This window comes from Lissotriton vulgaris, chromosome 3_1 (genome assembly GCF_964263255.1).
Source record: "Lissotriton vulgaris chromosome 3_1, aLisVul1.2, whole genome shotgun sequence".
In the NCBI taxonomy this organism is placed as follows: domain Eukaryota; kingdom Metazoa; phylum Chordata; class Amphibia; order Caudata; family Salamandridae; genus Lissotriton; species Lissotriton vulgaris.
Window position 1 is genome coordinate 319,017,437 of NC_141689.1, and position 14,918 is coordinate 319,032,354.

General features: G+C 46.3%; 1 protein-coding gene across 1 annotated transcript in view; it reads left to right on the top strand.

The window, feature by feature from the left end:
- Nucleotides 1-14,918, top strand: part of DNAJC21 (DnaJ heat shock protein family (Hsp40) member C21) — a 210,439-nt gene that overhangs the window by 51,457 nt on the left and 144,064 nt on the right. Inside the window, exon 5 of the mRNA XM_086960516.1 lies at nt 3,253-3,557. Coding sequence (XP_086816642.1) covers nt 3,253-3,557 — 305 coding nt within the window. The remainder of the gene's footprint in view (nt 1-3,252; nt 3,558-14,918) is intronic.

Here is a 14,918-nt window from a genome sequence, read left to right on the forward strand (position 1 = left end):
TATTTCACTGCTGTTCTAGGATTTTTGTCTCAATAAAATACACTGAACATAATCTTCACAAAAGGTATTTACAAAAGTTTAAGCTATGATAAATTACAATAACTTTTATTTAAGTATTAATTATTAAAAAAATGTACGTCATTGTTATTTGTAATATCAATACATCTAAGACGTAAATACAACACATATTGCATAACAAATGCTATAGGTGTCACATTTGCGAAAGTTAAAACTATTGGCATTGTAAATGACAAAGCCATTAATTTCACTATTTTCAAAACCAACACATAAATAAAATAATTGTCATTTACAATACCAATAGCTCAAACTTTCCTAATGCGAGACCTATCGCATTGCAAATGCTTGTTTTTATAAGTATATTTATTAACATTTTCTTTAATACATTACAAAGACATTGATTAATAGCAACACACAGTGGCACCTTCAGCGAGACATCGGCATCATATAAGAACAACAGTGGCGGATAATCTAGTAACTGTTCTAGAGTCTTATACATTTGTTGGGAGCATCTTTCAGCTGCATAACCTACAAATCCATTGCAAGAGATCACTGTGAATCGGAGAGCGACAACCCATAGTGTGTCAACCATGGCTTCCATATTTTCCAGAACTTTTTGGGGCAGCCCTGTTCTTTATAGGTAGTCTTTTCCCCCAACTTATACATATCCATACTTTTTTCCCACTCCGTCAGAGACTGAATCGCCACTGCCCCCCATGCCTTGGTCAAGTCACGTTTCGTAACCACCAATCCCAACTGAAGTAAGGTTAACTTTGGTTTAGGGAGATCAATGTCAGTGGATATCCGCAGCAATACGAACTGCGGACTGAGTGGTATCGTCTCTCCCAGGACTGTACCCAACCTAGCTAGCATGTTGGCCCAATACTGTTGAATCCGTGGGCAGTCCCACACCGTGTGAAAAAATATACCTCGCAACACTCCACATCTCAAACAGTCTGGTGTTTCCGCCCTCCCTATACGATGTAGTAGCGCCCTATCATAATATGCTGTGTGCCGGTACTTAAATTGAATTAGTCGGAGCCTGGGCTTAATAGAGCAATCCTGTTTTTAAGCTTGATTGTCCAATGGTATGTCCTGTACTGTAATGGCATATGCTACAATGGTAAGTACAAATATTGGAGTCATCATTCTTCATGGCTTTCTACAATTTGAGGTGGATTCTGTTGTCTGAATATGAACTCGGTGAGTGTGTGTTTCAAAGCTATGTCACATGACCTTTATCCTATGCCTATAAAAGTCTTCGTACGCACCTGAGACCCTCACTTTAGATAAAAAATCAAAATCTGAAGAAAGAAAAAATAGGGTTACTAAAGATTATTAACCCTCAAAACAAAAACAAAAAGGAAGACTTAACACAACGGGTTCTAACCTTATTCTGAGGAGTCTACCAGAGGACATCCTATATGTTTTTCACTTTTTTCATTGTTGTTTGTTGTTATGTTAGGAGAATCGGTATGCAAGTTTAAGCATGTATGAATGATGGTATGAGAGAAAGTCACTTTATATGTACTGTTTAGGGGTTTCTGTTTAGACAAGATTCAACCTTGCATTTTTTAAACTTATTTGTACATATGTTACCATGTCACTGTTTAGCAATTTTGATAAAACAATCACTAGAAAATAAGACAAATAAAACTGTTATGAAAAAAATATAAAATAAATGAAAAAAATTACATACAAATTCTGAGTCTAAATGAATTACTTCATGTTTTATGTAGCATCCTATATGTAATTTTGAAGAGACTTTAATGCTCAGGTGTAAAGCAATATAGGTCAGTATAGAGGTTCGCCCCTTTTTCGATTGCTATGTCATTCACCAATTGGATAGCTTAGAAAAGTAGCTTAGCTGGACATCTTGACTGATATGATATAAATATTTTGTCTCTAGTTAAATTAAAAAAGCAATAATGGTGTTTGTGGCATTCTTCGAACAGGTGAACTAGCCATCCTTGAACAGGTCATTTTGGAAGAAGGGATTTTATATCTCTGGTAGTTCATCATCTGTTGTCTTATTCTGTCACATTTGTTTTTGACCTATATTTAGAACCACATGCCTTTCAAAGTATAAGTGCGTGTGTTCACAGAGGACCTCCTCTTGTGTTGCACAAGATGATTAAAGAGACTGTTTTTAATATCCTTAAGGCTTGCCACTTCATATTAAAAAAGTGAGAGGAGGTGAAATCTCAGATTATCTGAAAATGATTGTTTCTTTTTCTGGTTTTTCAGCATGCACATCACTGATGTAGGCACTGTGTGTTGCTAAAAGCTGACTGGTGTAGCCAGTGCCTGAGGTGGCACTCTAAATTAATGTCATTTCTGAAGAAATGTGGGTGTAACATGGGTTATAGTTCCAAAATGTAGTTGGGTCAACATTGCTTTTCATCTTTCCCAAGTTCAAAAAATGTATATGATTGAGTTAAATTATAATCACCGCAAAGTTTGCAGCATATGGTTTCCCCATGTTTCCAGTGCTCTATGGAAAAGATTACTTTCATTGTGACCGTATGTTTCCCCCCCCCTCCCCATCCCCCCCTCCTCTTCAACATGTTTCTCTGTTTTTAATAAAAGCAGAAAAGCCGACCTGATTTGTTTCTGATTTTATAGTTTAAGGTCTGTCTGATTTGTATTACTTTCTAAAACGTAAGTAATCCCCACCTCAATCCTCATACCCAGCGAAGTAAGGAAAGCTAAAACGCACATAGCACTGCATACCTATGTTCATATCCATGTGTAGGTAGCATGTGATTGCCCTTTAAGAGGCATGTGTGCGATTCAGCATCCCCTCCTGCACCCAAAAAAAAGCTTTCAATCTGTGGATGCTTCTGTGTATTGTAGAATTCTGTCTCGTCTTCGCTCCCAGATATAAGTACAATACATGCAAGTATTCTTCACAAATATATCTGTAAGGCTCTCCATGACAGGGTTTCTGTTCATCAATTTATGGAGCAAGGGTATGATTCTGCTTTAAAGTATAATAAGCAACTGTGTTGAATGCAGGATGACGTGTGATGCATAAACGGTATGGTTTCCAATCATACTAATGTCAAACTCTCCTACACAAGCATAATATTTGAAAATAATTTACAGTTTTATTCTTTTATCTATATCAGCAAATAACATCTACAAGTAGTTTGCGCAAAAAGAATTTGCATAGAAAAGGTAGTAAAGATTGCTATTATTCACTTCTTTCCCTACTTTTGTTTTTCTATATAGGTGGTGCATGCTTTTTATGCACATTGGCAGAGCTTCTGTACACAAAAGAACTTCGCTTGGAAAGAGGAATATGATACACGTCAAGCATCAAACCGATGGGAAAAGCGGGCAATGGAGAAAGAGAACAAAAAAACCCGAGAGAAGGCCAGAAAAGAAAGAAGTGAGCTAGTTCGCCAGCTTGTGAGCTTTATCCGGAAGAGAGACAAAAGGGTGCAAGCTCATCGCAAACTCGTGGAAGAGCAGAATGCAGAAAAAGCTAAGAAAGTTGAGGAACTTAGAAGACAGCAGAAACTTCAGCAAGCTAAGTACGTAAGTCGTCTCTGCCACTCTGTGAAATAGCTGTTCTTCTAGGGCTTATCTCGTTAGAGAGAAAAAGCTTAACAGTGACAAGACAACTGCTAGTACTATTTGTACCAAATGGCTCCTTTTGGCATTATACGTTTGGCATCCCTAAATGAATTTGTGTAGGGCCAGCAGTCATTTAATTTTATTGTCTAGATGTCATGTTAAACATGTGCTGACGATACGCAAATCATTATGTCGATTACCGACAATATTCCTTTGATGGCAGATAAATTCAGACATTGCATTGCTGGTAGTAGTATCTGGATGAAATAACTTTTTATAGTTAAATGCAGATAAAACCAAGGTCCTGGTTTTCGGGGCCCAGCAGTATATCTAGTTGGAGCTCTGGTGGCCTTAATCATGTTGCCCTCTACCGATTCCTATGAAATCAGCCAAGAACCTCTAGGTACTTATTGTTTTTGATAATTCTTAAATTTCAATATGCAAGGTAACCGTATGTTCGAGGCATGTGGGCTGCTGAATTCATATCTGTGCATAGATCGCCGCCTAGTGTTGGGTCCGGATGATTGCACATTGTTGTCCTGGAAGAGTCTTCGAAGTATCACGAGATAGGTGGCTCCTCCCCTGGACTACAGTGCGCATGGGCATCGCCTCCATCCCCAGATTGTTTTTTTCCGCCATTGGGTTCGGATGTGTTTCGGTTCCCTCTGTCGGAATCGATAGTTGTTTGACTTTCCTTACTTGAGACCAAAAGGTCTTTAGGACTCGCGTCGGTATTGTTCATTGTTCGGGTTGGTTTATTCATCGGCTCCGGACACTTGCTGCCCTTCCGCGTGCTGTCGGCGCGGACGGGCCTACACGACGCTCCAGACTATTCAACATGGAACGAACTCCGTTTAAGAGGTGCCCAGTGTGTGCCTCAAAATATTCACACCTCGACGTGCACCCAGTGTGCAACAGATGCTTGTCGCCGGATCACGACGAGGCCAGGTGTATGGCCTGCTCCAAGTTCCGGTCGAAGAAGACTCTCAAGCTACGTCGGGCCGCAAGACTGCAGGCCCAGTTATCGGCACCCCCACCAACCAACATCTTTGAAGAAGACGTTGAAGACGACACCGTCCTACAAGTTTCGGACTCTGACCCGGCGTATGAGGATGACAACTACGACGCGGGAGATGAGGAGTTCGAGGAAGTCGTCGAGGAGGTAGGGGACGACGACTGGGCCATTGCCACCGTGGAGGATAGCTCGGAAGAGGAGCATCCTCATACTGACTCCAGGGCCGAACCCCAGCATAAGGCCCAGGTCGAGGGATCGCCTTCGGGCCTTACCCAAGACCTCAATACTCGTCCCTCAGCCCCGCCTCCGGGCCCGGCCACGGACATTGGTGATGCGCCACTCCCGGTACAGAAACCGAAAGTGAAACCATCAGGGTCCGCACCATCTGGATCGAAACCGAAAGTGCAAGTCGCACTGGTGGGATTGAAGGCTCCAGAGGCCTCGGCGCCGAAGAAATCCAAAATGGCCGCCGAGATCAAGAGCCACGTCAAAATGGTCGACCCGAAGACCACAGTGTCGAAGCCGAAGGCAAAAACGCCTGACGCGGCTGCGTCGGCGCCGAAGCTGGTCGACGCTCTAAAGAGCCGCGTCGACGCCAAGAAGGTCGATGACCCTAAGAAGGCCTCCAAGAAGCGTCTGGACGACCCCAAGGCTCTGGCTGCACCGATCCCGGTCGACAAAGCCAAGGGCGGTGCTGTGTCTGCTCCGAAGACTGCGCCTTTGGTCGCCGAACCGAATCCGGACTCTGAGGACTCGCTCGAGCCAGTCCAGCCCTCCCCGTCCTTTACCAAGAAGGTCACGGAGTCCCTTCAACGTATTCGGAAGGAGGACGTGGCGCTCGGGCCAAAGAATGTGGCGCCGTAGCCTCCACAGAAACCGGCGGAGGCGCAGGCGCCGATCCACTTTACGCTGCCGCCGAAGACGACGCCAAAGGCTTTCGCTCCAAAAGATGGGGCCGGGGTGCCCTTGAAGCTGGTGTCTACGCCTAAACCATCCTTGGTGGTGCCGAAGCCACGGCACCAACCACTAGCGGAAGAGGAGCGTCGAGAGGTTGTCATCAAGCTCTCTCTCCTTAAAAGGAAGATCACCCCGGAGCCGGTGTTGGAGCATTTTCATATTCCACTTAAAAAGAAGTTGGACTCTGCAGGCACTTCTGCTCCTAGGGAGCCTGCATCTCCACAAGGTCTGGGACTCTCACCCACTCACTCTAACGCTGGGGAGGGTGACGAGGACGAGGAGGAGGAGTACAATTATCCAGTGTACTCGGATCCAGAGGAGGTAAATGAGCCATGGTCTGCTGGAGGCGACCCTGCAGACCCTCAGACAGGACACGAGCCACAGCTTTTTGCTGCAAAGACTTCACCAACGGAGGACTCTGCAGCCTTCAACGCTTTGATTGAAAGAGCTGCGGCCAACCATGATGTCGACCTCCACGCCGACCCAGTGGATGTCGATTTTCTTTTTGACACTTTCTCAGTGGCTGAAAAAACAGTCAAGACATTGCCAATGCTGAAAGGTGTGCTAAAGCATGCGCCAGAGGTTTTCAAGGAGCCCACCCGGGCAAGAGTCATCAATCCTCGCATTGATAAAAAATACAAGGCGGCGCCCACTGACCCAACATACATCAAGGGACAGTTGCCACTGGACTCTTTGGTTGTCTCCAACGCACGTAAAAGAGCCAATTCACAGACTACGGGTGATGCTCCTCCCCCTGACAAAGAATCAAAGGTGTTTGAGGCATCAGGGAAACGTATTGCTGCGCAGGCAGCCAATATATGGCGCATATCAAACACGCAGGCGCTACTTGCACGCTACGATAGGGCGCACTATGACACCCTAGAAACACTTCTACAGCACTTGCCGGATCAGTATAAGGAGGGTGCAGAGATGCTGGTTCAGGAGGGTAAACTCATTACCAATGCCTCCATCAAGTGTGCTCTAGATGTGGCTGATACCGCCTCGCGAGCCATCAATACTAGCGTTCTGCTACGCCGGCATGCGTGGCTCAGAATATCAGGCTTTAAACCAGACATTCAGACCACCATCCTCAACCAAACAGTAAATCCAGACCACCTGTTTGGACCTGAAGTAGATACCACACTCGAAAAGATGAAGAAGGACACTGACACCGCTAAATCTATGGGTGCCCCAGCAGTCCCAGCAGTCCCAGCAGTTTCGGGGTGGTTCTTTTCGCCGCTCCAATAACAGAGGCACCTCAAGGGGGCAAGCGTCACAATCCACGCAATTTTATAAAGCTAACACCCAAACCTCATACACCAACAAAGGTAGGGGTGGATACCGTGGCAACAACGTCAAGGGCAGAGGACGTGGAAATAACAGCTCCAGGTCCTCCACCGCCAGCAAACAGTGACGCCTTGTCACTGCCCCCCGACCACACAACACCGGTCGGGGGGAGACTCCAGCAGTTCCTGCCCGTGTGGAGGTCCATCACCACGGACAGGTGGGTCAAGTCTCTCATTCAGTACGGTTATTGTCTGGAACTCACTTCCATCCCACCAAACATACCTCCAAGGAACCGTCCTATGTCCGGCGAGCACTTGCACTTGTTGCAGCAAGAAGTTCAAGTCATGCTGCAAAAAGGGGCAATAGAGCTCGTTCCACTGCAGGAAAGGTAAACAGGGGTTTACTCCCTGTACTTTTTAATCCCAAAAAAGGACGGATCTCTCAGGCCCATCCTGGACCTCAGACCTCTCAACATGTACATTCTGTCAGAGCATTTTCATATGCTTACTCTGCAACAGGTTCTCCCACTGCTCCAGCAAGGGGACTTCCTGGCAACTCTGGACCTCAAGGATGCATATTTTCACATCCACCTGCATCCTTCACACAGGAAGTATCTGAGGTTCACCATTCAAGACCAGCACTACCAGTTCAAGGTCCTGCCCTTTGGGGTCACCACAGCGCCCAGGGTCTTCACAAAGTGCCTGGCCACAGTGGCGGCGCACCTAAGACGCCAGAACATCCACGTATACCCCTATCTGGACGACTGGCTCATTCAAGCAAAGTCGTACAGACAGTGCGCCGACCACGTGTCCCAAACCATTCACCTTCTGCACGATCTGGGATTCTCACTGATTTACCCGAAGTCCCATCTCCAGCCCGCTCACATACGGCAGTATCTGGGCGCGACCATAAATACTCTGGTGGCTACAGCCCAGCCAAATTCAGTGAGGATCAACAGCATTCTATCGCTGATTCAAAAATTCAGACCTCAACACTCGCTTCCAGCACGAGTGTTCATGCAGTTGATCGGCATGATGGCCTCCTGCATCTCCATTGTCCCGCACGCGAGACTACATATGCACCCGCTTCACGAGTGCTTAGCACGTCAGTGGACTCAGGCTCATGGGCAATTGAAAGACCTAGTGTTGGTGAGCGGTCGGGCATACAACTCTCTGCATTGGTGTAATCCACAAAACCTTTGCAAGGGCCGACCGTTCCAGGAGCCTGTGCCACAGATTATCCTGACGACGGACGCCTCTCTCCAGGGTTGGGGAGCGCATGTACTCCACTACACAGTGCAGGGACTATGGACACTACAGCAGAAGAAGATGCACATCAATGTGTTGGAACTGATGGCAATCTTCATGGCCTTAAAGGCGTTCAAAGTACATCTGTGCAACAAGGTCGTGTTGAACCGGACGGACAACATGACAGCCATGTACTACATTCAGAAACAGGGAGGGACACACTCTCCACAGTTGTCTCATCTGGCTCAGAGCATGTGGAAGTGGGCCATTCAGAGGAACATCTTTCTCATGGCAGAACACCTCCTAGGCAAGGACAACCAGATGGCGGACCTGCTCAGCAGGCACAGCCACCAAATGCACGAGTGGGAGATACACCCATCAGTACTCCAGCCGTACTTTCAAACATGGGGTCATCCAGAAATAGACCTGTTCGCCACAAGGGAGAACGCAAAATGCCAAAGCTTCGCCGCCAGGTTCCCACACCCGCAATCGCAGGGCAATGCGATATGGATGAACTGGTCAGGCAAATTTGCGTGCGCTTTTCCCCCAGCACCCCTGATACCGCTGGTGGCACGCAAGCTCAGGCAGCACTCGATGACCCTCATCCTGGTTGCTCCAACATGGGCTCGCCAACCATGGTACACCACGTTTCTGGAACTGTCCGTGGTACCGCATCAAAGGCTTCGCCTCACACCCAGCCTTCTGACGCAGAGCCATAGCGACATTCAGCACCCAGATCCGCAACAGCTCAACCTGGCGATCTGGCTCCTGAAGTCCTAGAGTTTGGCTACCTCAATCTTCCCCCGGATTGCATGGACATCATTCGGGAGGCAAGAAAGCCCACTACTAGAGCCTGTTATGCAGCCAAATGGAAGCGGTTTGTCATTTATTGTGCAAACCACAACATCAATCCACTAGATGCTTCCATTCAGAACATCATTTACCTGTTTCATCTGTACCAGTGTAATTTGGCTTATACTTCCATCCGCATTCACCTGTCTGCGATGGCTGCATACCTACAAAATAGACAGCACCTTTCACTTTTCAAGGTGCCTGCTATCAAAGCTTTTCTGGAAGGACTCAAAAGGGTCATTCCACCACGGACCCCTCCAGCCCCTGAATGGAACCTCAATGTGGTTCTTACACGGCTGATGGGTCCTCCCTTTGAGCCACTACATTCCTGCGACATTCAATTCTTGACTTGGAAGGTGGCTTTCCTAGTAGCAATTACATTGCTACGGAGGGTGAGTGAGCTGCAGGCCCTCACCATTCAGGAACCTTTCTTCCAGGTACATGCTAACAGGGTAGTGCTCCGCACTCATCCTAAATTTCTACCCAAGGTTGTGTCTCAATTCCACATAAACCAGACAATTGAGTTGCCAGTGTTTTTCCAAAATCCTGAGTCACTGGCAGAGCGGATGCTCCACACCCTTGACGTCAAGAGGGCACTAATGTATTACATTGACAGAACCAAAGATTTTAGGAAAACTAAGCAGCTTTTCGTTGCCTTTGCGTCACACCACAAAGGTAACGCTATTTCAAAGGCTGGTATTGCTAGGTGGATCGTGAAGTGTATTCAGATCTGTTACGCAAAAGCTAAACGTACTCCTACAATTCCACCAAGAGCCCACTCCACCAGAAAGTTGGGGGCCTCTATGGCCTTCCTTGGAAACATTCCCTTAGAGGACATATGTAGAGCAGCCACATGGTCTACCACACATACATTTACAAAACATTACTGTGTAGACGTGCACTCTAAACAGCAGGCAGCTGTAGGGCAGGCTGTTCTCAAGACACTTTTCCAAACTGCTGCAGCTGGCACGGGCGGCCGCCGCTAATGGAGGGACTGCTATGTATTCTATGCACAGATATGAATTCCGCAGCCCACATGCCTCGAACTGCAAATGCTACTTACTAGTATGCATCTGTTCTTGGCATGTAGGGCTGCTGACATTCATATCGCCCGCCTTCCTCCCCGGCGCCTGTAGCAGCTGCAGTGTTCAGGTATATGCTCATAGCATGGTCATCACTCACATAGTTCACTCCATCTTGGCCACAATGGCTAAAAACAATCTGGGGATGGAGGCGATGCCCATGCGCACTGTAGTCCAGGGGAGGAGCCACCTATCTCGTGATACTTCGAAGACTCTTCCAGGACAACAATGTGCAATCATCCGGACCCAACACTAGGCGGCAATCTATGCACAGATATGAATGTCAGCAGCCCTACATGCCAAGAACAGATGCATACTAGTAAGTAGCATTTGCATTCCAGTACTTGCTTTTATATCATCAAAACTCTGAGAGAAATGTTTCCTTTTATTTCTGCAGAACCATGCAAATCAGTGGCCACTGCTTTGATTACTTTTCGTTTATAATAAATGCAATGCCTTTATTTAAACATCAACAACCTTTCTCCGAATAGACTTCAGGTTAATTCAAACACACCAGCTTGTCTTATTTTGAATACCCCAAAACATCCCTCTGCCAGAGAAGGCTTCCAGTTAGAAAGCGAGTGATCTTCAAAGCTCTTTGTACAGTATTTATGGCTGTACGCCTTAAGGAATCTTGTCTCATTCGATCATCTTTTCAGTGGTACATGTCAAGCAGGCCACTTTGATCGTCATCTAGCAGAAAGGTGATTGTTCCATGGTTCGGCAAAGCTAAATGGGGAGACTTTCCAAGAGCGGAGGTTTGTGTCTGCAAGGTTTGATATTGCATGTAAATAAAACTATGCTACTCTTGGTAACTGTACCTGAACGTCTTCTGAGATTTGAGAAGCTGACATAACTATGTAGAGAGTTCCAACACAATTTGAAGTTCTGTTGTTCTTTAGCAACTTTTAACTCGCCTAATCACAGTGTGTGAAGCTTGATTCCCTGTAGCTCTTACACTTTGTGCCAGAATGCTCAGGTAGATCTTGGTAGCCAGACTGCGATTTACCAATAGTTCCAGACAGTAAGTTGGTCAGAACGCCAGTAGGATGTTTAGAACTTGGTGTGTTCACTTTGTCTCCATTATTGTGGTGTTGTGTGTATGTTTATACAGTACATTGTTTATATGCTGAAATAAATGATGTTGGCATTTTAATACATCATTTAAGCAAATTTTTCACCAAACAGAGGTTACATCTTAATAGAAGAATGTTCCTAGAACTGTCATTAATGTCTGTTTTTAGTGTTCTGTGTAATCCGCATTGCTAAATATTTTTTATACATTTTCATAAAAAAATAAGATGTGTGATGCCTAGCATTGTGGATATTTGTTTTCTTAGTTCAGTCTTCGTTTCTTTGTCGTAGGTGCAGCCAGCTTTGATTAGTAAGTGTTTTTTATTGCGATTGAATTGGATGTTTACATCGAGTTAAACTTTTTGTTTTGTCATTCCAATTACATTTTGAATTTATAAATATACGGTCTACAGAGGGTTTCTAGAGTAATGGGAACACAGCTGCGTTTTTCCAAGCATCTGGGAGGACTGGTGAAGAGTTGGAAGCGTTCAAAATGGGTATGAGCATGGTTGCTGTCCACTGGAGTAGGCGTGGTGGGAAAGGGGTTCGACGTGGCCTTTGATTGGATGGACTGTATAGTGGCAGTCGTTGTCTTTTAGGGTGATGACTGGCCATGTGGTTAGAATATGTACTTTGGAGAAAAGCAGGAAGCATTTGGTGAGGTTTGCTGGGTCCAGTTTCGGGTGAACGTTGCTGTAAATGGAGGTGAATTTGCTATTGAAGAATTGAGAGAGATTTTTGGAGAGGTGCTAAGATGGCGTGATTGAGTTGGAAGTAGCTATGGATGAGGGAAAATCCTTCCCAATTCGGAAGATTTCTATGTTTCTGTTGATGCTGACCTCCGTGTTTTCTGGTAGAGCCGCACATTTGATGGTCCAGATCATTTGCATTTTGTAATAGTATTTTCAGGGTGGATTTGAACGTCCTCCTGTCTGCATTGTCCTGGCTCATTCTCCATTTGTGCTCCAGGTGTATGCAGTGGCATTTTATCAGTCTGAATTCCTTTGTGCACCAACTGGCCTGGAGGCTAGATCTTGTTTTATTGCTATATATGAGGGGGGTTAATGATTTGGTGCGAAAGGCAATCCAATTGTCGACATTCTTGATGGCTTTGAGGAGCCTGTTGCTGTATTCCTGTCGGTCCCTCTCCCTACGGATTGAGGATGCTGAACTTCACGGGCATTTGGTCCGTCCAGGAATATGGTGTGAGCTTGTTGTCTCGCATGTTGTCAAAGATGGTGAAAACAGTGTCCAGGAGGTGTGCGGTGACAAGAGTAGACCCATTTATGTATTGAGTGAGTCCCAGGCTTTGAAGGTCTTCAGTGAGTGCTTTTGATTTTGGGTCGAGGTAGTCTTTAAGGTAGATGTTCAAGTCTCTGAGTAGGATGTAATATTCAGCGTTGAGGGCTAATGGTGCAACAAAGTATGTGATAGTATTGGTGAAGTTGGTGCATAGTCCTGATGGTCTGTAGATGAAAGTACCGATTAGTGTAAATTTGGCTGTGGATCTTGAATGACTGGTGTGGGATGACAAGTCAGTGGAGATGGTGCAGTTGATGGCGTTCATGTTTATGGTGATTCCTCATTGAACTCTATCCTGCCTGGTGTCAGAACCATGTTCGGAGGGCCATGGGGCAAGTAGGAGCTACTGGGCCCAACCTTTGGTAGTGAAGGCCTTTTCATCCTGATGTCCTGGGACCAACATACAATGGCTCCTGACCAACTGTGCCAAGTACTCCTTCAGCACTTGACTCACAGTGGTAGCACAGGTCGAGCAGTCCAAGGCTTTATGAGGTGGTGTGGGGGTGGGGGGTGGGGAGGAGGAGGGGTAGACACTGAGTGGTGAACACAGGTTCCCAACTCAAAATATGTGCAGCAACAGCAATAAATGATTGTCCAGTCAAATAATTGAAAAACAAAGTCCCGGGCACATGTAATTGGTATCAATATGCGGTTCTGCAAGTTATCGTATTCAAACAGAATCTGTGGTCCACACCAGATGAATAGTTTCATGTGTGTTTAATGAATGAACTAGTGGAAAAGCAACCAGCCGACACGTGTTTCGTCACATGAGGTAGTGATCCCGTGACTTCTTCAGGGCTGAGAGAGCTGCAATGTAGGATGAGTGTAACAGCAAGCTGGTGATAATTCCAACCCGGCTGGGTAGACACATGGAGTATTTGGAGAGAGGTGAAGTCCGAAAATCACGGTTGCGCAGGCCTAAAATTGCAGGGGCAAACATCTAGGCGTTCCAAATCAAGGAGGTGTGCCGCTGATTTCAAGCTATGAAGCGTGGTCCAGTGTTCCGCGCGGCAAAAGGTGGATACGCCTAAACCGTGGCGAGTCCTAATCCGGACAGTGATAGGGCACCAGTGTTCATCTTTACTCCTTTCACTGTTAGGACTCGCCACGGCTTAGGCGTGTCCGCCTTTTCCCGCACTGAACAATGGACCGCACTCCACAACTTGAAAACGGTGGCACACCTCCTTGGTTTTGACCGCCTAGAGGTTTGCGCCCGCTTTTGCACTATTTCATTCATTAAACACATGTGAAACTATTCATCTGGTGTATACCACAGATTCTGTATGAATACAAAACCTTGCAGAACCACATATTGATACCAATTGCGTGTGCCCGGGATTTTGTTTTTCCTTTGAATTTGTGGGTTTCTGGACTCTCATATCTACAAGGGTTTCAAGGTGTTTCTCCCTCGACCTGATGGCACCGTACATACACATAGCTTAATTAACAGACGCTTGAGCGCCATTCTTCCTGTCAAAAACTAAAAACCGTATAACGACATAGTCAAATATTTGCTTTTATGAAAAAAGGGTTATTTATATACGACCACCAAGTAAAATACAACATTCACAAACTACTCACACCTGGTGTAAGGGCTGTAGTGTTTCAAAGACCGTTCCTTGAGTCCCACTTCCCAGTTGTTATTCCCCATTCACTATAGGCAACATTCAGGTTAACCCCCACTAACAGTCAGTCTCAGGAGGCCCACTCGACAAGTTCTCCTATGGCTGTCTAACCTGACAATAACTCTCATCAACAGTATCGAGCAACTGGAGTCTCTGAGCGTACCTCCTTCACAGGCGCTTAAGCTGTAGTGGCTGCCTCCGGTATTTCTTTCATACAAGGCCCAGGTGTGCTGCGATCAGGTGCCATCGAGTTCCTAACGTAGTCTTGCTGTGGCAGTGGTTTTCTCAATGCTCCTTCGGTGCTAAATAAGACTTTCTAGCTCCTTCCACGGGGTGACGATACTAGCAATGGTCCTCAGTCACCTCTTGGGACTCCTCAGTTGCCATGGCCAGCCTCTTTCCTCTGTCGAGGGTCTCAACCAGACCACACTTCTTGCTCTGTCCTCGTGGCTCATGGCATTCAGAATCACCATTCCTCTTTTATGCACGGGCTACTGCCCGATCGACGCAGCAGCAAACTTTATGGTGGCCGCCCTTGCCATATCGGGTCGCCAACTTGACACCGCACAAGGGCTACGGCCCAGTCGGCACAGGAGCAATCTTCACATCACCCCCACCTAACATACAGGGCTCTGACTTGGTACTGCGCACTGGCAGTTACTGAATCGTTGCACCTTGTAATGGTGATCCACTCACCGGGATTCCTCCATAGGACTTCGCTACCTCCAACGCTCTCCTCTGCCTCACAGGGCACACTGGTCTTGGCAACGAGGCACTCTATGGTGCTCGAGGCTTCAATTACACATGGTCTTGGATTTTCTGGGTGATCAGCTTGGAGACTACCAGGACTACCAGGCATTGGCCCCCAATCATCGTC